At 45.3% G+C, this 25,154-nt stretch overlaps 1 protein-coding gene across 4 annotated transcripts; it reads left to right on the forward strand.

Annotated features, from left to right (window-relative positions):
* Positions 1 to 2,284: 2,284 nt before the first annotated feature.
* LOC141100390 (uncharacterized) lies at positions 2,285 to 24,933 on the forward strand. Of its 4 annotated transcripts, none has more exons than XM_073588850.1 (8): positions 2,285 to 2,515; positions 8,851 to 9,520; positions 13,945 to 14,015; positions 17,092 to 17,218; positions 20,769 to 20,837; positions 21,658 to 21,861; positions 22,346 to 22,517; positions 23,920 to 24,147. In XM_073588850.1, the coding sequence occupies exons 2-8, from the start codon at positions 8,872 to 8,874 to the stop codon at positions 23,969 to 23,971; spliced, it is 1,344 nt and encodes a 447-aa protein (XP_073444951.1). In that variant the 5' UTR covers positions 2,285 to 2,515; positions 8,851 to 8,871; the 3' UTR covers positions 23,972 to 24,147. The 4 variants fall into 4 exon arrangements, with proteins under 4 accessions (XP_073444951.1, XP_073444948.1, XP_073444949.1 ...); XM_073588848.1 differs by having other exon boundaries at positions 2,286 to 2,515; positions 21,652 to 21,861; positions 22,340 to 22,517; XM_073588849.1 differs by having other exon boundaries at positions 2,286 to 2,515; positions 21,652 to 21,861.
* The last annotated feature ends 221 nt before the right edge of the window (positions 24,934 to 25,154 follow it).

Below are 25,154 nucleotides of genomic sequence, written 5' to 3' on the forward strand. Positions count from 1 at the left end.
GATGTGACAGTGTGTTGGGAGTCCTTGATGGGAGAATACTGAATGGGGGTATTGTGGGAACCCCCGGATCTTGGTATACTGCTCTGGGTGATTTCTGTGGAAAAGCTTTGGTTATCATTATACCTGTAATGAAGGCTTTGGGTGCCACTGCTGTGAGGGGGGTGAGAGCTGGATGTGGCTCACGACCCTCTCTCAGAGCTGAATGTAGCTCTCAGGGTCAGAAAAGTTGGGGACCAGGGCTCTAAGTGCATCATGTGTGTTGCACTGAATTGGACGAGAATTGAACTAGAAGAGAAGTGAAAGTAACTGGATACTCAGTCACAGTAAACAATGTTTCTGTTTGTTTTCGCTCTAACCCCTATAGTCCTCCAATTTCTACTAATCTCTCTAATCCTGACACCTAGTAAGGAACTGTTCATCTCTCTCTCCATCCTCCTTATCCATCCCACCTCCTCCTCAGATCTGTTCCTCGACATACAATCCTCTGTTCCAAACACAGAACAGCCCTCTCCTGCTCCCATCTACTACTCACTGCCAGTGAAATCTCCCCCAATCCTGGTCCTCTCCATCACATTCCCTCTGTAATTTCTACCTCCCATCCATTATCCTTAAACACATTTCCGCAACCTTTCTAACCTTGTACCCATTTGCCCAGTTCCTCTAAAAGGAGCTCTATGGAACGCTCATTCTGTCTATAACAAACTTTCCTTCCTCACCATCACTGAAACCTGCCTCACCCCCTCTGACACAGCCTCTTGCTGCACTCGCATATGGTGGATTCCGCCTTTCCTGCACCCTCTGCCCCTTCAGCAAGCATGGTGGAGTTTTTTTCCCTGTCAGATTCCTGCTCCTTCACCCAAATCCCACTACCACCCTCTTTTACTCTCCCTTCTTTTCAGGTGCACTTTGAGAGCACCTACTCCTCCTCCAACTGGCTGTCAGGTACCACCCCCCAGGGCCAGCCACCACCTTCATCAATCACTTCACCACCTTGGCTACACCATTTCCTTTCCACTATAATCATGAGTGACTTCACCATCCCCATTGAGGCTTCCCACTCAGCTTGACTCCAAGCGTCTACCTCTCACATCCTCCTTCAGCCTTTCTCAGTGCTGTTCACTGATGAGAGTTGATCATGCGGAGCAGAAATGATGGCTGCAAACGATGTTGGAGATGTCAAGGAGAGCGCTAAGCATCAGCCACTGCGGCCACCAGACGAGCCTTTGGTGGTGGTGGAGTTACAGTGTCTGGTCAATACAGAACGGCCCTACACTTTGTGACTGGTTCCGTGACAAGCTCCTACTACTGAATAACCTCATTAATCCGCTCCTTGGGCCTCAGCATGCTTGGACTCTCTCCAGACCTGAATCCCATGACCAGAATGAGATGTCGTTGTCGAGCTGTAATTGATGCTCAAGGCCGAGTTATTGAGGCATAGACATTTTTGGTTGGGGTATACCCACCAATCGCATAGTTCCATCTTTTTTGAAGTAACATACGGATGCGAAACCGTCTTTTATCTTTGATGGAGACGCCAAATTGTGAATTTTGACTTGTGGGCCAGTTTTATGCTACATTTCGTTTAGTTTCACGAGCCCTTTTTTTTGGCCCCGGAGGATGATGCGGTTTTGTCACATACAGGACACAAAGCAAATAATCTAGTAAACGCCTCCTCCCTATGAGCAGGACGGATCTGCAGCCTTTGGTGTATAGAGCACTGAGGGTCTCATTCCCTGACAGCGAGCAGAGATCATGGAAAACAATCTAGAGAGAAATGGCGTTATGTATGCAGTACCGCTCTGTGATCAGCAGGGGGCAGCCCAGACATAATCGGGGACAGAGGGGGCGCTGTACTGGGATAGTGGTGCAGACACACTTGGGGGTCTGCATTTCACCCCCGGGTCATGCACAAGTCCCGGATTGTACAGAGCTCTGTCATATAGGCCGTGTGCGGTCAGTGCGGCATCCAGCATGGAGAGAGACTGCTCACTAGGCTGCGGTTACCCCGCCATCATCAGCAGGCTTCTGATTGGCTGCTGCTTCGTGGACGTCACTAGGGAGGCGCACATGCGCGTGTTGTAGTTCTGTTAACTGCAATTCTCATTAGGCAAATACTGCAGTGGGACTTTAATTCCCAGAATGCTCTACGTTCGCCTCAGAATTACGTCACGTCCGTTTAATGTTGCTTTCTGGGAATGGTAGTTTTCTTTTTATACGAGTGAATTTGTGCTGAAGGGCAACCGGACTACAATTCCCAGATGTCTTCTTAAGCAGGTATCTTCTGCTGTAATATGGGAGTTGTAGTTCTCACTGAGCCTGCAGAGAAAAGCCTGGCCTATTCATGTGGATTTTATTTATAGGAATATGACAATGTTGTCAGTGGCAGCTCAGTGTCGGTGACCTGCACTCAGTGTGAATCACCTGCGGGGTGTGGTGCTTGCTGATTATTGTAGTTCCGGTGTAGAAGGACTACAAGTCCCAGGAATCAAGGTTATAGGTGCAAGTGGGAAAGCAGGTAATGTGTGTGCCTGATGTCATGTGCTTATGTGTCCCCTGTGATGTTGGGGTCCATGTATGTCTAGTGGGATGGACACTATATGGCGGATGTGTGCGGATTTGGCCTGCGTTTTTACACCTGCGGTTGGGTGTAAAAACGCTGCGGAATCCGCTAAAAAAATTGATATGCGTTTCCACAGCGGTTTTTGTTTTCCATAGTATAATATGGTACTGTACATCCCATGGAAAACTGCTGCGGATCCGCAGACAAATCCGCAACGTGTGCACATACCCTACAGGTGGGAGCGGCGCTATCCAGGTGGGACGGACACCTGCAGGTGTCACAAGTAGGTTTTCATTCGCTTGGAGGAAGCGGAGATCATGAAAATGTTATAAAATGGAGGCAAAGTATAATAACCCTGATTTAGATTTGAAATAAAAAAAAATTCTGCCGCCTGAAGTATTTTTGTTGATTTTTTTTAGCCAAATAAAATGTCCTGAATCCAGATACGAAGTAGGAAGATCTGCTGTGCGTCAAAAGATTTCACAAATGAGAAATGTTTGTTTAATGGCTTAGACCCCTACATGAAACTTGACTCGAGCTTATGTCATGGTCTGGAAGGGGTTCCCGCAAAACGACGTACAGTTACATCATAGCGATCAGGCAGGCTCAGGAGCTGTGCCTGTATGATTGCCGCTCGTAAGTTGTAGCTGAGATCCATGCCGCCCCAAACTATTTAACTTCCTATATGTCATAATCATAGCATTTAGGAGGGTGGAGGCTCCTTGTAAAACTGTCTTACTAGTTAACATCTTTAGTGATTGCCGTAAAAAAATAAAACACTTGGCAAAAACAATGCTTTATCATCATACCGCTGAAAAAAGTGGAATAAAACCCAGTCAAAAAGACATATAAATAAAACTGGTACCGATGAAAACACCATCTTGTCTCGCAAAAAACAAGCCCTCACATGACTGTCGGCAGAAAAAAAGGAACTATATAAATCTGGTATCGCTGTAATAGCACCGACCCGAAGAGTAAGGTCACTTAATCACTTATAACGCATGAGGAACAGAGTAAAAAATAAAACCAATTCTTCACGTGCTGTTGATATTTTTCATTCTGCCTCCCAAAGATCGCAGTAAGGCTCGGCGCACATTTATCCTGCGCTCTAGGCTGAGCTCTTATACCGGGGTTTACGTGTCAATCTCTGAAATACGTGATTCAGACGGAAGCTTTGGTGGAAGATTCCCTATAATGAGGCAGATGGTGGTACTGTGGACGCCATAGCACCTATGATCCGGGGGTGTCCATCTTTTTAGGATTGCAAAAAAGTCCTGTCGGCCACAGTTTTGTGCACTTCTGAAAAGAAGGACACCGCTGAACAGAGACCACAAGGAGTAACTCTGCTGCCTCATAGTGAATGGATCCCTCGGGGGGGTTCGTCTGAATCACGTCACGAAAGAGATTTAGATGGAAACCCCAAAGTACCGTATTTTTCGCTTTATAAGACGCTCCGGATTATAAGACGCACCCCAAATTTTGAGGAGAAAAATAGGAAAAAACGTTTTTTTAATAAAATGGTGGTGCTTCTTATAATCCAGGCGTCTTATTGCTTACCGGTCTGTCCCCGGGTTGCTGTCGCCCACTCTGTCCCCGGGGTGCTGTCGCCCACTCTGTACCTGGTGCTGCCGTCACCGCGCTGGGTCCTCCGGGTGCTGCCGCCGCTGCGCTGGGTCCCACGGGTTCTGCTGCCGCCGCCACCGGGCTCTGTCCCGTGCTGCGTGGGGGGCTCTGCCGTTCCATCCATGCCTGCGCGGTGGCTTGCTTCCTGGAAAATGGCCGCCGTGCAAGCGCAGATGGAGATCTTGGCACTGAAATCTCGGGAGATGAGATTTCAGCGCTGAAATCTCATCTCCCGAGATCTCCATCTGCGCTTGCATGGCGGCCATTTTCCAGGAAGCAAGCCACCGCACAGGCATGGATGGAACGGCAGAGCCCCCCACGCAGCACGGGACAGAGCCTGGTGGCGGCGGCAGGCACCGGGGGACACAGCGCGGCAGCACCTGAGGGACCCAGCGCGGCGGCAGCACCCGGAGGACCCAGCGCAGTGGAGGCAAGTAACGGACACCCGCAGCGGCAGCCCAAAAAACGTATGTTTGCATTGTAAGACGCACCCCTATTTTCCCCCCAAATTTTTGGGAAAAAAGTGCGTCTTACAAAGCGAAAAATACGGTAAGTGCTCAGTGTAGAGCGCCGGATAAATGTGATCCAAAATGTTATGTAAAATGTTCCCAATAAAAGCTTCCACTCAATCCACAAAAAAAGCAAGTTCCCACTCAGGTCTGTCATCTGTTAATGGAAATATAGGGGGCTTCCACGTAGGGCTGTGGGGTCGGAGTCTGTGTCCATTTTGGTGGAGTCCGAGTTTGAGTCTGTATACAATGGACCGACTCCTAAAATATATAATAAATTGGGTACAGTGCAGGATGTGCTGTAAATGTCTTCATAAGAACGTGTTAAAGTTGTGAAATCTATAAATGTCTGTTCTGTTTCTGATCTAAGGAGCTCGGCTTTTAGTTGAGATGAATCTGTGCTGCACGTTATGTACATGCTCAGTAGAGAGGCAGGGCTGTGGAGATGGAGTCGGTCAGTGGTTTGGCTTACAGACTCCTCAGCCCTGCTTCCATGTTACTGATAGTAAAAAAAAAAAGGGCTCTGGAAAAGCGCTATGGCTCATTGCTTGTTTCTGGAAAACACCCATGAAGTCAAAATCGTCACTACATCTGTAGATAAATTCCTAGAGGGGTGTAATTTTCAAAACGGAGTCCCTTGAGGGGGGATTCTGCTCTTCTAGCAAGTAGGGGCTCTTTATATGGGGTCCACAAACTGTTCTAGGAAAATCTGCGCTCCAGGATGCAAATGGCGCTCCTTCCCTCCCAAGTCATCCTTATGGCTAAGCATTACTGTACAGCCACATATGGGATATTTCCGCGATCAACAGAAATTGCGTGAGAAATGTTGGTGCCATTTTTACCCATTTCTCTGTGTTTAAAAGTAAAATCTGGGGTTAACACAGCATTTTAGTGGTAAAAATGGACCGTAATTTTTCTTCACCGTCCAAGGTTATACAATTATGTGACACACCTGTGATGTCAAGATCAGTGCACCCCTAGATGAATTCATTGAGTGGTGTAGTTTGTAAAAATGGGGTCACTTATGGAGGTGTCTTACTGTTCTGGCACCTCAGGGGCTCTGCCAATGTGACATGGCACCCTCAAACCAGTGCAGCAAAATGTGAACGCCAAAGTCGTTTTCGACCACATATGGGTTATTGGAGTACTTGGGAGAAATTGCTTAACAAATTACACGTTTTGTTTTCTCATCACCCCTTGGAGTAAAAATCTTGGCCAAAGCAACATTTTAGTGGAAAAAAATTATAATTTTTCATTTACATTGCCCAATGTTATACAGTTTTGTGAATCGCCTGAGAGTTAAAAATACTAATACACTAGATGAATACCTCGAGAGGTATAGTTTCCGAAATGGGGTCACTTGTGGGGGTTTCTGCTGTTGTAGAATGTCAGGGACTCTGCAAATATGACATGGCATTCGCAATCTATTCAAGCCAAAATGGCGCTCCTTCCCTTCCAAGCCCTGCCGTGCACCCAATTAGTAGTTTTCCACCACATATGTGGTATCGGTGAACTTAAGAGAAATTGCTCAATAGATTGTGTGGTCCATTTTCTCCTGTTTCTGTTGTGAAAATGAAAGAATTGGGGCAAAAGCAACATTTTTGTGGAAAAAATACGTCTTTTCAGTTTCACGGCTCAACGTTATAAAATTCTGTGAAGCACCTATGGGTTCAAGGTGCTCACCACACCTCTAGTTAAATTCCATGAGGAATGTACTTTCCAAAGTGGGGTCATTTGTGGGGGGGTTCCATTGTTTAGGCACATCAGGGGCTCTGCAAACCCGACATGGCATCCGCTAATTATCCCAGGATATTTTACATTCCAAAAGTCAAATGGCGCTCCTTCCTTCCCAGCCCTGCCGTGCGCCCAGATTTCCCCCACATTTGAGGTATCGGCTGACTCAGAAATAACACAAATTGTATGGTCCATTTTCTCCTGTTATCCTTGTGAAAATGAAAACTTTGGGACTAAAGCAACACTTTTGTGGGAAAAATTAAATTGCTTGCTTTTTCCTTCCACTTAAACAGTTAATAAACTTATTGAATATGGTTTTGTACACTTTTGGGTATTTTCTGTCATAATAGACCCCTCAAAGTCGCTTCATGTGTAATGTGGTCTCTCTATAAAAAAAAAAAAAAAAAATTGGTTTTGTAAATTTTGATGGAAAAAATTGAAATTTCTACTAAACTTTTAACCCTTCTATCGTTCTTACAAGAAAAATTCTGTTTTAAAAATTAAAGTAAAATAGACCTGTGGTAAATGTTATTATTTTGTGTGACTTCACTCTCTGATTTAATGGCATAAAAATTAAAAGTTTGAAAATTTCAAAATCTTCTAAAATATTTGTCAAAATTCCGAAATTTTCACAAATAAATGCAGAATTTATCGACCTTAGTTTACCACTAATATGAAGTGCAATCTCAGAGTGGGATCCGTTGCAGCGTTCCCGAATTATTACTACATAAAGTGACCGTGGTCAGAATTGTAAAATTTGACCTGGTCGGGAAGGGGAAAACAGGCTTGTGGGTTAAGGGGTTAAAAGTCAAATATCAGGGGTAATAAGAAATTGTGAAGACGCGAAAGCACGTAATATATTTGATTTGAGGCAAAAAAAAAAAAAATGGCTGGCACATTCTGGCATCAACTTCTGATGCCATGAAATCTTCATCATCGGAGTCTTTGGGACAAATTGGACTGTCTGACTTGTTTGCCATCGGCAATTTCCAAAGTGATGCAGATAGGTTACTGGAACTTTGTGAAAGTGAGCAAGCGGTCTTAGAGCTGAGGGGAGATTTGGGTACTGGGCGGGAGATTTTGTCTTTGGGTTCATGCCTGTAATACATGTAGGAGTCATCAACATGGTTTTGAGGCTCTCGCCACCATTGGAACTCCAAAGCTGAATTTTTTTTTCTCTGACCCTTACTCTACTGTCTCAGGTTTTCAGCACATGTCCTGCACACCTTATGCGGTGCCAATGTTTTTCCTGGTCACCCAGTTTAGCCACAGAATATGCATAAGTGTTACGCACAGTCACATATATTTGTCCTGTGTTTGGGTATCGTAAAAGATCCACAATTGTAGCAAAATACATCAGGACTGCACCGTGAATGAACTGTTCGAGGTTACTTACATGGCCATAAAATTCCGACATCAGCAGTTTTTACCCTGTCACCAGGTTTGACCAATATGAGGTACGGCCACCACCTTTCAGGCCTGATATGCAACGTTCTAGAATGCTGTATTTCTGCCCCCTGCAAGATAAGAAAAAGACCTTTTATTATACTCGCCTGCGGGGCAGTACGGTCCGAGGGATGTTGCTGTTCTTGGTTCGGCGCCTCCCTACTTCTTGCTATGCCATCCTTTTTCTTGCTTCGTGTGGATGACGCAACTGTACCTCATCCGCACAGTAATCCCCTGTATCAAGCTCCTGGATAGACTACTTCTCTGCCCTGACGAGGGCAGAGCAAAGGCCTGCAGTGTACATGCGCCGTGAAAGGTCAATGTGCCCCGGCGCACGCGCACTGCTGTACATCACTCTGCCCTAGTCAGTCTTTAACATCAAGATTTAAATGGCCCAATGGCATGAAGCAATTGCCCCGGCACCCACTGTCCCCTTGCCATGACAGCTGAGGGCCTATTGAAGGCCCTCATCAACACTTGATACTCCTCAATTTTGGTACTTTTATGAAGCCAATCGGTAGGAGCCCTTTTTCAACACAACAGCGCCAGGCAGCATGTTACAGGGAGTAGTCTCTGTGGCCTAAACATGCTAACATGGCCTGTAGGGTCTCCGGACTTGTCTTCCATCGCGCACATCTGGGATGTCAAAGGGCGCTGTCAGCAGCAGATCTTGATGATTTGCCCAAGTGCATTCAGTGCAGCAAGCATTCTTTAGACAACCATTAATAGCCTCATTGATAACGGCCAAGACGTGTAAGTGCTAGTTTTTCATATTCCATACTGAATTAAATTTAGATGTTTTGAAAATTTCGTTTCCATCTTTTCATTATTTACATAGACATGTTACGGATATCTATCCTGTGATTTCCATCATTCCACGACTTTTGCTTCTTGGTGTTGCAATTTCAGTGTTGAGGAGAGTATATAGAGAAAATCTCATTTATTTTTTTTCTCTTATTTTTTTTCTTTTACATACAGGATAATTTTGGGGGCAGAATCATGCCTAGCTGTTTGGTAAACCAATGTAATAGCAACACTGGAAGAAAGGGCCAGAGTGAGCAGATAATATTGCACCCCTTCCCTAAGAGTATTTCAAGAATAACAGTATGGCTCCAGCAGACCGGACAGATCTTTAAAGATCTAAATGCTATGGCCCAGAAGATATTGGATGGGAACAAACAGAACAAATATCGTCTGTGCTCGCTCCACTTTACCCCGGATTCATACGTCATCAATGTCAACCATCGTGGAAAATCTTTGAGTTGTCATGCCGTGCCCTCTATTTTCCCAAATGTCAAAGAAGGAGAAAATGTCATCGAAGAAAATTTGAAGAAAAAATATGTGAGAAGAGAAAACATACAAATAGATGCAGAAAACCAGAGCTTCCAACATTCTTTGATAGAACTTCCAACCACCATAACTATCCAAAGAATAAAAGTAGAAGAGGACCTTCTTCAGGTCTATCCCACCAGCTTTGGTAATGGAAGACTATATGCCGAGGAAGAAATGTTCCAGGATGTGGAAATTACAAAAATTGGATTTTGCAACACTGAAACCCAGACAGATGACACGCTATCAAATTTCCCTCTTGTTTTTAAAGAGAAGGAAGCAGTAGGATCTTATGTTCTGGTCAAACCGCCCTCGTCCGGTGCGTATCGACTTATTCAATTAGTGTTTTTCCATAGTTTGCAAGCAGAGGTGAGATAAAAAATTTGCAGGCAGCAGTCACGTAAATAGTCATTGAGCGCCGGAGCCCTCATCAAAGTGGGGGATTTGACCTCGGACGTACTATTCCGTCTGAGGTCAGAAAGGGGGTATTATGGGCCCCACGTAGTCCTCCATACAGAATTATGGGCCCCACATAGTCCACCATACAGTATAATAGGTCCCACATAGTCCTCCATATAGTATAATGGGTCTCACATAGTCCTCCATACAGTATAATGGGTTCCGCATAGTCCTCCATACAGTATAATTGGTCTCGTATAGTCCTTCATATAGTATAATGGGCCCTGTATAGAACTCCATACAGTATAATGGGCCCCGCATTGTCCTCCATACAGAACGATGACCCTGCATAGTCCGCCATGCAGTATGATGGGCCCCGCACAGTCCGCCATGCAGTATGATGGGCCCCGCACAGTCCGCCATGCAGTATGATGGGCCCCGCACAGTCCGCCATGCAGTATGATGGGCCCCGCACAGTCCGCCATGCAGTATGATGGGCCCCGCACAGTCCATCATGCAGTATGATGGGCCCCGCACAGTCCATCATGCAGTATAATGGGTCCCGCATAGTCCACCATGCAGTATGATGGGCCCCGCATAGTCCACCATGCAGTATGATGGGCCCCGCATAGTCCACCATGCAGTATGATGGGCCCCGTATAGTCCGCCATGCAGTATGATGGGCCCCGTATAGTCCGCCATGCAGTATGATGGGCCTCCATAGTCCATCATGCAGTATGATGGGCCCCTCATAGTCCATCATGCAGTATGATGGTCCCCGCATAGTCCACCATGCAGTATGATGGGCCTCCATAGTCCGCCATGCAGTATGATGGGCCCCGCATAGTCCGCCATGCAGTATGATGGGCCCCGCATAGTCCGCCATGCAGTATGATGGGCCCCGCATAGTCCACCATGCAGTATGATGGGCCCCGCATAGTCCACCATGCAGTATGATGGGCCCCTCATAGTCCACCATGCAGTATTATGGGCTCCTCATAGTCCACCTGCAGTATGATGGGCCTCCATAGTCCACCATGCAGTATGATGGGCTCCTCATAGTCCACCATGCAGTATGATGGGCCCCTCATAGTCCACCATGCAGTATGATGGGCCCCTCATAGTCCGCCATGCAGTATGATGGGCCCCTCATAGTCCGCCATGCAGTATGATGGGCCCCTCATAGTCCGCCATGCAGTATGATGGGCCCCGCATAGTCCGCCATGCAGTATGATGGGCCCCTCACAGTCCACCATGCAGTATGATGGGCCCTGCATTAAAAATAAATACTCGCCTCTTCTAATTCCCCCTGCTGCTTCCCAGCATCCCATACCTTTTGAATCAAGAATGGAGTCTGGGAAACCAGTAGCTAAAAGGTGGTTTTCAGGGCTCTGATATGGCGATCATGTACTATTGATGTGGCCTGTGGACCAGGGTCCTGCAAATCTTTCTCATTTCTATTTACAAGCCAAAGATTTTTTTCAACTATTAGAAGATTTCTTTGAAGGTGCAAACCTTACTATCATTATCAGTAACAAATGAGCCACTGCTGAGCTGGGCCAGATAGAAAGTACCTTAGAGACACAAAGGAGACAGACAATTAGGCCGGGGTCAGACTTGCGAGAAACTCACACGTCAATACCCGGCACTGCCGCCAGCACTCGATTCAGCTGCATGTATTCTATGTATTTCTTAAAGTGACGCTGTCAGCACAGAATGACTGTACAAACATTTAGGCTGTGCGCCCACGTTGCGTTTTTTAAGCGTTTCCACCGCTTTTTTGCTGCTGCAGAAACGCTTAAAAGACGCATTCTCATGCAATCCTATGGGCAATTGTTGTGCCCATGCTGCGGATTTTACCGCTGCGGGATCGCATAGCGGTAAAATCCACAGCATGTCCATTAATTCTTCGGAATCGCAGCAATTCCGCCGCCATAGGATTGCATTGAAATGCTCACATTATTCATGTGGCTATGCCCACGATGCGTAAAGTGAGCGATTCATGTGTGGATGGTACCCAGGGTCTGGAGGAGAGGAGACTGTCCCCCAGGCCCTGGGTACCATATTCCTGTAAAAAATAGAATTAAAATAAAAAATAGGGATATACTCACCTTCTGTCGGCCCCTGGAGTCCTCCCACCTCTCAGCCACACTGCCAGCATCTTCCGGTCCCAATGATACATTGCGCGAATCACCTGAGATGACGTCGCGGTACGTCATCAGAGGTCATTCACGCAATGCATCATTCTGTCTTTTACTATTGATGCTGCATAGGCAGCATCAATAGTAAAAAGTTGGTCACACTTGTCAAGCGCTATGCTTGTGTGTGATCAACCTGTCAATCACTTTTCCAAGCTAAAAACGCTTCTGTTTTGCGGGAAAAAGCATGCAAATTCCCCAATTGTTTTACCCGCGAGAGTTGCGGACAATTCCACAGCATTTCTGCAACGTGGGCACATAGCCTAATAATGTGAATATATCGTTGGATAAAATACAGTACCTTGCGAAAGTATTCGGCCCCCTGGAACTTTTCAACCTTTTCCCACATATCATGCTTCAAACATAAAGATACCAAATGTAAATTTTTGTTGAAGAATCAACAACAAGTGGGACACAATTGTGAAGTTGAACAAAATTTATTGGTTATTTTAAATGTTTGTGGAAATTCAAAAACTGAAAAGTGGGGCGTGCAATATTATTCGGCCCCTTTAACTTAATACTTTGTTGCTCCACCTTTTGCTGCGATTACAGCTGCAAGTCGCTTGGGTTATGTCTCTATCAGTTTTGTACATCGAGAGACTGAAATTCTTGCCCATTCTTCCTTGGCAAACAGCTCGAGCTCAGTGAGGTTTGATGGAGATCGTTTGTGAACAGCAGTTTTCAGCTCTTTCCACAGATTCTCGATTGGATTCAGGTCTGGACTTTGACTTGCCCATTCTAACACCTGGATACGTTTATTTGTGAACCATTCCATTGTAGATTTTGCTTTATGTTTGGGATCATTGTCTTGTTGGAAGACAAATCTCCGTCCCAGTCTCAGGTCTTTGGCAGACTCCAACAGGTTTTCTTCAAGAATGGTCCTGTATTTGGCGCCCTCCATCTTCCCATCAATTTTAACCATCTTCCCTGTCCCTGCTAAAGAAAAGCAGGCCCAAACCATGATGCTGCCACCACCATGTTTGACAGTGGGGATGGTGTGTTCAGGGTGATGAGCTGTGTTGCCTTTACGCCAAACATATCGTTTGGCATTGTTGCCAAAAAGTTCGATTTTGGTTTCATCTGACCAGAGCACCTTCTTCCACATGTTTGGTGTCTCCCAGGTGGCTTGTTGCAAACTTTAAACAACACTTTTTATGGATATCTTTGATAAATGGCTTTCTTCTTGCCACTCTTTTATAAAGGCCAGATTTGTGCAGTGTACGACTGATTGTTGTCCTATGGACAGACTGTCCCACCTCAGCTGTAGATCTCTGCAGTTCATCCAGAGTGATCATGGGCCTCTTGGCGGCATCTCTGATCAGTCTTCTCCTTGTATGAGATGAAAGTTTAGAGGGACGGCCGGGTCTTGGTAGATTTGCAGTGGTATGATACTCCTTCCATTTCAATATGTTCACTTGCACAGCGCTCCTTGGGATGTTTACAGTTTTGGAAATTATTTTGTATCCAAATCCAGATTTAAACTTCTCCACAACAGTATCAGTGCTTCAGACAGAACCCTGAGACATACGGAGACTTGATTACACACAGGTGGATTATATTTATCATCATTAATCATTTAGGACAACATTGGATCATTCAGAGATCCACAACGAACTTCTGGAGTGAGTTTGCTGCACTGAAAGTAAAGGGGCCGAATAATACAGTTTTTGAATTTCCACAAAAATTTAAAATGACCAATAAATGTGTTCCACTTGTTGCTGATTCTTCACCAAAAATTAACATTTGGTATCTTTATGTTTGAAGCATGATATGTGGGAAAAGACTGAAAAGTTCCAGGGGGCCGAATACTTTCGCAAGGCACTGTACCTGTGTGTGTAAACATTATTCTTCAATGGAATATGTAAAAGAAGAGGTTGGACAAGGAAATGACATCACAACTCTTTTTTTTTTTGTTAAATAATAGATCTTTATTTAGCTTTCAAAAACATATACAAATCCGCATCAAAAACGCGCAGATTTTTATCTGCCGAGAGATGCAGAATCTGCGCAGAAAATTCCACAAGCAAATCCGCAACGTGTGCACATACCCTTAATATGTACATGAGCTGCTACCGTTATAGTCAGCTGAAAAGGGTTAACTTTTTCGATGCTTCTGGTTTTTTGATGCTGTTATGGCTTTTTCTAGATGCCGCGGTTGCATTATCTATGGGACTGATGTCTAAGCTGAAGCTACATATGGATTCTTTGCTCCGAGAGGTAAGATGTCGTGCCGGGCGCTGCCTTTACACACCTGACCGTCCTAAACCAGATGTTCTTCATGAGAACTGATGTAGTACCACCCTACGGTTGACATATTCTGGGGACATAGTCAAGGCTATCCTATTAGGGCTGCTGAACCAGAGTTGCCCGCTTGTTACATCTTCCCATTAAATGATAAGCGGCAGTATCATATGTTGTGTCAAAGCATATGAAGTTAATAGATGGATCGGCCTGCTTACTGCTTTATGTCAGTGAATTTGAACCGTTGTTGCTTACTTCCCGAAAGTGTTTTAATTTACATTGTTGCTCTGGATCTTTAAATGAAATCTGTCAGCAGGATTTTGCTATGTAATCTGAAGTCACCATGCTGTAGGGGTTAAAACACAGATTTCAGTGATGCCTCTCTTATCAAGCTCTGCGGTTTTACAATGGTTGTTTTAGCACCAGTAGCTTATCATTGATGTGACTAGCTGGGTGAGTGAGCCCTGGTCTGACTCTGTCCCCTCCTGTGATAGGCACCTCAGTGTCTATGGACTTTGAATATATACAGAGCCTGGTGTGGGCGGGGCTAGCTTCCTCAGCTCTGCTTTATGCTAAATCCAAAAGCTCTGATTGGGTCGGAACGGCAATACCTAGTAATCTAAGTGATGCATCATTGGATTCATGGTCTCTTTGCCTACATCGTGCTGCTCTAAGATGAGGTAGCAAAACATGCTGACAGATTCCCTTTAAAGCACATCTATCTCCAGATTTCACAATTCACACTGTAGCCATTATTAAATAGATCTCCTGAGGTCAGTACAGGTTATAGAAGAGGACGCCACACATCGTGGGAGTCAAGGAAGGGAAGAATTGTTTATTATTTTTATTTTAATGTGTTGGAAAATAGCATCAGAAAGGATATTACCCCAGAAAGGGGCTCAGGATGGGGGACATTATAGAAGGAAGGGGCCCAGGTTGGAGGTCATTGTTATAGGATGGGTGACATTATATCAGGAAGAAAGACATTCTTACAGGAAGGGGCCCAGGACAGGGGAAATTACACCACTAAAGGGTCCAAGGTGGGTGACATTTTACAAGAAGGAGCCCAGGATGGTAGACATTGTTATAGGATGGGTGACATTATACCAGGAAGGAGGACGTGGTTACAGGAAGGGGCCGAGGACATGGGACATTATACCACTAAATGGGCCAGGAAGGGGTCCAGTATGAGGGACCTTATTACTGGATGGGGGCCTGGACGTGGGATATTATTACAGAAAGGGGCCAGGACATTATTACATCGAGGGTGAACACATACAGTGGGGAAAATAAGTATTTGATACACTGCCAAATTTGCTAGTTTTCCCACCTACAAAGAATGGAGAAGTCTGTAATTTTTATGGTAGGTACACTTTAACTAACTGTGAGAGAATCTAAAAAAAAATTCCAGAAAATCACATTGTATGATTTTTACATAATTAATTTGCATTTTATTGCATGAAATAAGTTTTTGGTACAGAAACCTTTTTCTGCCATTACAGAGATCAGATGTTTCCTGTACTTCTGCATACATTGCTGCAGGGATTTTGGCCCCCTCCTCCAAACAGATCTTCGCCACATCTTTCAGGTTTTGGGGCTGACTCTGGTCATCGTCGAGTTTCAGCTCCCTCCAAAGATTTTCTATTGCTTTCAGGTCTGAAGACTGGCTAGGCCACTCCAGGACCCTGAAATGCTTCTTACTGAGCCACTCCTTAGTTGCCTTGGCTGTGTGTTTGGGGTCATCGTCATGCTGCAAGACCTAGCCACAACCCATCTTCAGTGCTCATACTGAGGGAAGGCTATTGTTGGCCAAAATCTTGCGATACATGACTGCATCCATCCTCCCTTCCATATGGTGCAGTCATCCTGTCTCCTTTTGCAGAAAAGCACTCCCAAAGTTTGATGTTTCCCCCACCATGCTTCACAGTTGGGATGGTGTTCTTGGAGTTGTACTCATCCTTCTTGCTCCAAACATGGCGAGTGGAGTTGATAATAAAAAGTTCTACTTTCGTCTCATCTTACCACATGATCTTCTCCCACGCCTCCTCTGGATCATTCAGATGGCCATTGGCGAACTTCAGATGGGCCTGGACATATTCTGGCTTGAGCAGGGGGGCCTTGCGTGCCCTGCAGGATTTTAATCCATGACAGTCTAGTGTGTTACTAATGGTAATGTTTGAGACTGTGGTTCCAGTTCTCTTCAGGTCATTAACCAGGTCCTCCCATGTAGTTCTGGGCTGATTTTTGGCATTCCTCAGAATCTTCTTTACCCTATGAGGCGAGTTCTTGCATGGAGCCCCAGACTGAGGAAGATTGACAGTCATATTGTGTTTCTTCGATTTTCTAATAATTGGGCCAACAGTTGTTGCCTTCTCACCAAGCTGCTTGCCAATTGTCCTGTAGCCCATCCCAGCCTGGGCTACAATTTTGTCCCTGGTGTTCTTAGACAGCTCTTTGGTCTTGGCCATGGTGGACAGTTTGGAGTGTGATTGATTGTGTGGACAGGTGTCTTTTATACAGGTAACGAGGTCAAATAGGAGCAGTTAATACAGGTAATGAGTGCAGAGTAGGAGGGCTTCTTAAAGATAAACTAACAGGTCTGTGTGAGCCAGGATTCCTACTAGACGGTAGGTGATCAAATACTTATTTCATGCAATAAAATGCAATTTAATTATGGAAATATCATACAATGTGATTTTGTTTTTGTTTTTTGTTTTTTTTGTTTTTTTTAGATTCCGCCTCTCACAGTTGAAGAATACCCACGATAAAAATTACAGACCTCTCCATTCTTTGTAGGTGGAAAAACTGCAAAATTGGCAGTGTATCAAATATTTTCCCTACTGTATGTCTTTATAGGATCTAGAATGCTATAAAGGTACTGACATCTTACCAACATGGGGATGGGGGCCCAGGTCGAATTTTTGCACCACTGCCCTTCGGACGCTAGCTGTGCCACTACTACTATGTATGCAGCTTATAGTATGAAATCTGGCGACAGATCCACCATAAGCTATTACTCCTTAATAGTCGTCCTTGTTTTTTTATATCTCAGGTTCCAATCAGGTTTGATGATGTGGCGGTGTACTTTTCGGCAGAGGAGTGGGAGAGCTTGGGAATGGTGGATAAGCTGATGTACATGGATGTCATGCTGGAGAATTACTACACTCTTTCTTCTCTTGGTAAAACACCATCGTCAAAATGAGAACTTTCATGGCTTCTATGGGCACTTAAAGCAGAGGTGTATCTAAGTTTTCCAAGCACATATGCAAAGTCATGGTCACGTGTGTCTGGACGCAGATGATACCGCAAGGCGGACCCATGTGACACACGTGACCCTGGATACACCGCCTCCAGTGGGGCGCATTTAAATAATAAAGCGTGCAGGTGGATACGCCGCCTCCACCTGGCGAATTTGGGTATTACACGTTGTACATACAATAATCAAATGATAAAGGGGGAACCTGGGAAACTTTAACAATGGTGGGCCCTGCAATAGGGAAAGGGAATTGGAGACCTCCTGAGCTCCCCTGAGCCAGTGTCCCTGCACTCCTAACGTTCCCTATGCCGGTTTCGCACCGGGCGCCGCACGCGTACCTCAACGCCCTAGCTCGCCCTGACCCTAAACCCTCACTAGGGAATAGGTCGGTGCGGAAACTAATCCCACCACTGCACTAATAACACACATGAGGAAAGAGACAATACAGGGGAAACACCACTTAGCTTTGCTCTGTTGCGTGCGCTCCTAGCAACAGAGCCCTCCACCTGAGTGCATCTTCTCCTCCACCCGGATCCATCACCATAACAGGATCCTTCACCTTAGTGCAACCTTGGAGCAGAGTCCAACACCAGTTGCAGCTGCTTAGAACCAGAGTCCCAAGGAAGAGTTCAGCTGCTGACACGAAGTTGAGCATGCTTGAGTCCAGCTCAGCGGCCAAGTCCCACATGGTGAGTGCCACTCTCCATAGTCGCCACTCCACCAGCCCATGCAGACACTTCCCGCTGACACCATCACTGCGACTCCACCACGCCATGCCAGCCCTTCGTCCAGACACCATAGCTGAAACACATCCCCCCTGGCTAAGCTGCGCAGGACTCCTCACCAGCTCCATCCTTCATCCAGGCTCTCCCAAACCAGAGTGAACACAAACTCACAATATCACAGCAAGTGATTGCACACCTCTAGCACACCTTTATAGGCTGTCACACCTGATACCTAATTAAGTGCACAAAAACCCAAAGTGCAATACCACAACCACCACCGGGGACAGTCAAAACACCTTTGAACTTAACCAAAGTAAAAAAAGTTCACTTTGTGCTTTTAATATCGCCAGATCCAACACTGGATCATGACATGCAATTTGCACACTTAGTCACAGGTCGACGAGACGCTCTAACTAATTCTCTCAATGGTCAGTGAAAAACTGAGACAGGCAGGAAGAGAATCTAGTTGTCATGTGACTGTATGTGTGAAAATTGCATAGGAGTCACGTGGCTTTGTGATGACTGCTGGATTGGCACGCAGAGCTGAATCCTGACAGTGAGTATATTACATGCTGTTAGAATTGGCGACAGGGCTTCATTTTATAATAAAAGGGCTCGTCCAGGTTTGAGATGAAAGTTTGCAGTCACTATAGGTGTCTGCAGGCGTCTGAATTTTCACAGCGCATGCACTGCACACTTTTAGGATTCTTTGCTGGTGGCAAGAGTGCACGGTCATGTGGGCACAGGTATGTGATGTGTATACTTCTGGCCACCTTCCAACTAGACATGTCCGACCTCGCGCAATTCATTTTAATTGAATAAAGGCCAAGCATGTCTAGTGGGCACGTGACCACATGTATGTAAATCGCCGGTACCAGAGAATCCTGACAGTGTGCAGTATGAGAATTCGGAAGCCTGCAGTCACACAGAATGCCTGTAGACTCATCACAAACTTGAATAACTCCTTTAATCCTCCTAACCTATAAATATGAGAATTAGTAAACATTTACTTCCAGGTACCTGATAGGTGACGTTGTCTCTGGAGTCATTCTCACTTTTCTTCATCGTGTCCAGACGCCATGATGACTTTTTTCACCCACATCTCGTCTCTGCAGACTCCCATCTTCTCCGGTCTTCTGCAGCAAATCCCCACACGATGCTCTTAAAAATAGAAGTGTCATTATAATGCTCCTGAATAAAAATATCTGCAGTACACTGAGCCCCTGAATAAATAATTGCCCTTCACTATATTCCCTGCATGAAATATGACCTACACACTGTCCCTCATATTCTTCTTGCCTTCCACACTGTCCTCTCTATTCTATAAAGGGCCCACTCTTTACACTGTTCTCTCACACTGTGTCCTGCCTATATAACCCAGTCTCTATACTGTGCCCCCTCATCACACTCTTCCTCCTTGGCATACGGTCCCCTCCTGGCTGTTCCCTTACACTGTCTCCCCTTGCTACCACACCACACACACAATACTTAGTCTTCATTCTGTGCCTACTCACACCTTTCTCCCCCCATACTGTCTCCTCACACATTTCCCCTTCCCTCCTCATACTGTCTCCTCTATACATCCCCCGTTAACCATAGTCTCCTCATGTATTTACCCCCTCGCTCTCCATACTGCCTCCTCACACATCCCCCTGACTCCCCATACTGTTTCTGCACCCATCCCATCACCGTCGCTCCTCATTCTGTCCACCTACATTCCACCTCACTGCTAATACAGTGTCCGCACCCATCCCCCCACTTGGCATACTGTGTTTGCACCCATCCCCTCCCTCACTCCCCAAACTGTGTCTGCATACATTCCGACTTCGCTCCCCATACTGCGTCTGCACTCATCCTCCCCATTCTGTGCACCAATCTCTCTACTCGCCATACTGTGTCTGCATACATTCCGACTTCGCTCCCCATACTGCGTCCGCACTCATCCTCCCCATTCTGTGCACCAATCTCTCTACTCGCCATACTGTGCCTGCACCCATACCCCCTCATACTGTTTCTTCATACAACCCCTTTTGAGGCCAAGGAGGAGCAACTATTGAGCCAAATTGGGTATAGAGAAAAGGAAGTATTTCTCCTGGCATTTCTAATAACAGATAAAGCAGAGGTGTATGTAATGACACACCGCTCTGCTCTCCTCCCAAGGTCACACAGGTCTCCTTGCTGGCACCTACTGTGTTTACAAGTACAGGGGGAGGATAGCAGAGCTGGTTGTCAAGGCTAGAGACACACAGCGTCTGCTCTCATTCTGGCAGTGAGATCTATGGTTTCTGCTTACACACATCAGTCTCTGAAAAAGTCTGTTGTAAGCGTTTCTGGGTGCATTGTCTTTGTCCTTTTTTTCCCCCATTGCACGACTCCTCCTGCTTATCTTTGAGCTACATCATACAGGGAAAGAAGAAAATGCCTCCAAAGAAGAATCTCGCCGCCTTCTTCCTTAGAGTGGAAATTGTCATATAAACTTTACAAGCTAATGTCTCTGCAATGGAGATGAGAAATAAAATAAAAACTTCCCACTTGTTTTAAAATGTGTTCTGATTTAGTCTGGATCGCGGCTAGAGCCACGATCTAGGACTCTTTTTAAGTCTGAGGTCAAACTGTAAGGTCCCTTTCCCAAAGACCAGCGTAGCCACAGGATACACTGTTCAGGGTGAATTCACTGCATCTTCTGAACTTCATGATAAACTCTATTGTAACTGCTGGCATAAGATTATGTCTCATTCGCTTCCACAGGATTTGTCTTTGAAAAACCTGAAATCATCTCCATAATTGAAGAATTTCAAGACCATTACCATACAGCAGGTGAGAGTAGATGATAAAGGAAAGCTGACATCTGTGTCTTGTAGAGACCTGGATTTCGCAGGTTTTGTGTCTTTGTTCCTTGTCTCCATCATTATTTCAGATCCTTCTCCATAGTTCCTTGTGTTTGCCATTTGCAAATATTCTCAAAGTAATATTTTCCAAAACTAAAAATCTGGGAAATAGGGGTTAAGTAACTGAGACAGTTCCTTAGTGATCCATGATAAGAAGCTGGTCCAAGTCTGTCCTGTCTCGAGTGTTGGGTGAAGCAAACTGAGAAATGTCGTCACCAGTGGTGTCGTCCACCTTCAGTTCACATTTTTCCTTTTTTACATGTTTGTTTTTATGTCCAAAAATAAGGTTTATTTTAGCTTAATAAAACCTCTTTATCAGGGTTGGAGCTTTGGTTAAATCTTTGACAAGATTTCATTTAGCACTTGTGGATTTGTGGAAAATATCCACCTTGTCTGGATTTGGCCTTAGAGATTGTACGGAGTGCACTAGCTAAAGCCTCGGCACTGCTCTTGGCAAACATTTCATGGCTTATGTCAACTTTTTTCTTAAATATACAGAATTGAAGGTAGAGCCTAACTTCATGGCTGCTCTGCACACTAGGACCCACATGGTCTCCCCTACCCACCTCTTACAGTTAACATTTAACCCTGTGCTACCTGCTTGGAGCCCATTCTCTCATCACACACGCTAGAAAAATTGCACTTGGCTTGTAGACGTCCTTTGCCTACATGAAGATCCCACCATGACTGCCTGGATTTCGGCCTACAAAAAATTAAGGCTGCGTATGTATCTTGTTTTACAGATGCAGATGTGCAGCCCGTCGGCGTGAAAGAGGAGCCAGAGTATCATTCAGAGACTGAAGTGTCCGCTGGATATTGGACATCGGAGAGTTCTGTGGGAAACAAATCGGGACGTCTATCATGTGCGCAAATGTGCAAAAGAGCTGAGCAGCCGGTCTGTCACTCAGAAGCCCCTACAAAGCAAAATCTGGCAGATCACAGCTTATATAATGGTAATATGTTTTTTTATTTAATTCTTCATTCATTGTACATATGTCATAATAAATATGTATAAATTACTAGAAACATACCCATTATACACCGCCATCACCCCCAACCCTCCTCCTCCGTAGAAATAACAATATATAATACAGAGGTTTGCAAAAGTACAAAAAAATGAGAATTTGACTCCCTTCCAACTCCTGAGATGTCTTAGCAAATATCAGGAATACTTTCCAGTTTGAACAATGGTGCACGGTGATCAATCTTCCTCTGAAACCCCCTAACTTAAACATTTATTCCTATGATTCGGAATATACCGCCCCTCACTCTTCTTTAGCGTTAGAGCCCCTTTCCCTCATCAGCCATTTTAGGAGAAGCATGTACTCTGCTCTTAGACCTCCATTGTCTACATGATAATCCCGCCATGGTTGGTTAGATCTCTATGATCAGGGTGTAACATGCAACAAAGGTCAATCTTGTATTCCTCAGTTGCAGATATACAGTCATTCACAGTGAAAGAGGAACCTGAGTATTATTCAGAGACCGATGTGTCCATGAGATATTGGACGGCGGAAAGTTCTATGTGTCGCCAACAGAAGCTTTTGTTACGATCGCAAAATTGCAATGGAGTTGAGCAGCCGGTCTATCGTGCAGAAGACTCTACAAGGCAAGACCTGGTAGCCCAAAGGTTACCTGTCCTCAGACATGACTACTTTTCCAACTCCTCTTTTCTTTATCAAAGTGCTATGAAATGTGAGGTAAAACATTGCTTAAAAACAGGCAGCGAAATGTTTTACTCACAGAATCAGCTGTGATCCCTTGCTGTCCTGTCTGTATACTCTTTTGCTTCCTCCCCTGCCCAGGAGCTGTGGTATGATCAGACCATGTTCCTGTACGGTCACACACAGCCATTACACAGTACACAGCAGGGGCACATTTATCAGATTACCTCAGCAGAGAAACATTTTTTTTTAACACATCCAATTGTGGAAATAATTATTATTCCAAGATCTGTTGATTACAGTGTACTTTGTGGGAGACCCTCTTTGATATTAAAAAACGAGATTTTTAAAAACAGCCAGCATGGCTGGGGTCCCTGGCTGTTTAAGCTGCAGAATGCAGCCTTGTACTGACCCTGCCTGAGGCGTCTCAACCTAATGCCCCCAGAGGGGGATTAGGGAGGGTGCGTCTGTCACATCTGCATCCTCGCCTCGACCTCAACTCAGACCCCAAAGGGATTGGGGAAGGAGGGGGGGTCTCGACTTCAAACCAGTACCCGAGGGACTGGGGAAGGAGCGATATGGGGAATAGCCATCTCAACTTCAACCGGGCACCCCATAATAGGGGGCCGAGGAAGGAGCCATGCCGGGAGTCTCGCTGGAGACCCACTAATTCTTCATCTGTAATCCGTCGGAAAAAAACAAAATAAAATCTTTAAGTGTGCCTCCTTGCGACACTAAGCAAAAACTGGAGAAGGCTGACACCGTCCAGGGGTGTATACTGCAGAGGAGGAGCCATAGTTAATCTTTTTCAGATTATGCATAGTGTCGCCTCCTAGTGGACAGCAGCATAACACCCATGGTTCTGTGTCCCCCAATGAGGCGACAGAGTAAAAACCCTCTTCGAGAGCCTGAGGAAAAGAAAAACTGCTCCAAAACCTCCCCCAAAAATGGAGTTTTCTGAAGCAGTTTTTTAATGGGTTATGGGCACTTGGCGTCTTTTATACACTGAGTTTTTCCAACCAAAGGCACTTCAGGAAAATGCGGCCAGTTGTTTTCCTGAAATAACTTTGCCGTCATTTCTACCAGCAGCTTCACCTCCCAAGTCTTTCACTCAATACTGTGAAGTATAGAGAGCGGGTGGCTTCCGAGCAGAAGTCGCCCAAAAAATGAGCATCTTAAAAGAAGTGATATAAGATGGAACATTTGTACAGTAATGCCATTTTGACATTGCTGTGTGTTATGTTCATTTTATGGGGCGCTTTTGCAGCACTTTTTCAGGTAGATTTTGGGCAGATAGTGTGATTATGTGCAAGGGTCACATATAAATCTTTTGTATTTGTCTTTCAGCTGCACAATCCATCACAGTCAAAGAGGAGCCAGAGTATTTTTCTGGGACTGATGTGTCCTCCAGATATTGGACAGCGGAAAGTTCTGTGTGCATCAAACATGAACTTACGTTACCAGTGGAATTGTACAATGGAGAGGAGAAGCCGGTCCGTCGTTCCGGAGACTCTACACGACAAGACCTGGTGGATCATGGTTTCAATATTGGTAATAAATCTTTAGTTCAGCCAATTGGTGACCAGTCTGTAGGAACCACGTGGGTTGGGTCAGGTGCCACCAAATGTGAAATGATGACTGAGATTAAATCCCACATCTTACAAATGCACGGACTGCAGGAAATGCTTCAGCAGTAGTTCTTACCTATTAAGACAGAGAAGAATCCTTGCAGGTGACAGGCCTTATTTCGACAAAACTTTCATAGATAACGCTTAGCTTGTCATACATAGAAGGACGCACACCGGGGAGAAGCCATATGTCTGTAGCGACTGTGACAAGAGGTATATATGTAAGCTGCACCTTGTGAGACACCAGCGATCACACACGGGTGAGCGGCCATACGTGTGCAGCAAATGTGGTAAAAGGTTTGCTCAGAGCTCCAATCTTCTCCCTCACTTGAGAATCCACGCTGGGAAGAAGCCATATTCTTGTTATAATTGTGAAAAATGCTTTATCCGGAGGTCTCATCTTGTGCGTCATCAGCGGATTCACACAGGACAGGGGCCCTACGCTTGTAATGAATGTGAGAAAAGCTTCACAGAAAGATCTGGTCTGCCAAAACATCTGAGAACAATCCACAGACCACCTCCAAAGACCTGCAGCATCATCTTGCTGCAGATGGTGTCACTGTGCATCGGTCAACAATACAGCGCATGCATAACGCCTTTTTGTATGACCAAACAACTCAATCTTTGTTTCATCAGTCCACAGGACCTTCTTCCAAAATGTAACTGGCTTGTTCTAATGTGCTTTTGCATACCTCAGGCGACTCTGTTTGTGGCGTGCTTGCAGAAACGGCTTCTTTCGCATCACTCTCCCATACAGCTTCTCCTTGTGCAAAGTGCGCTGTATTGTTGACCGATGCACAGTGACACCATCTGCAGCAAGATGATGCTGCAGGTCTTTGGAGGTGGTCTGTGGATTGTCCTTGACTGTTCTCACCATTCTTCTTCTCTGCCTTTCTGATATTTTTCTTGGCCTGCCACTTCTGGGCTTAACAAGAACTGTACCTGTGTTCTTCC

Source organism: Dendrobates tinctorius, unplaced genomic scaffold (genome assembly GCF_039654945.1).
Source record: "Dendrobates tinctorius isolate UK_male_01 unplaced genomic scaffold, ASM3965494v1 ptg000104l, whole genome shotgun sequence".
Taxonomy (NCBI): Eukaryota; Metazoa; Chordata; class Amphibia; order Anura; family Dendrobatidae; genus Dendrobates; species Dendrobates tinctorius.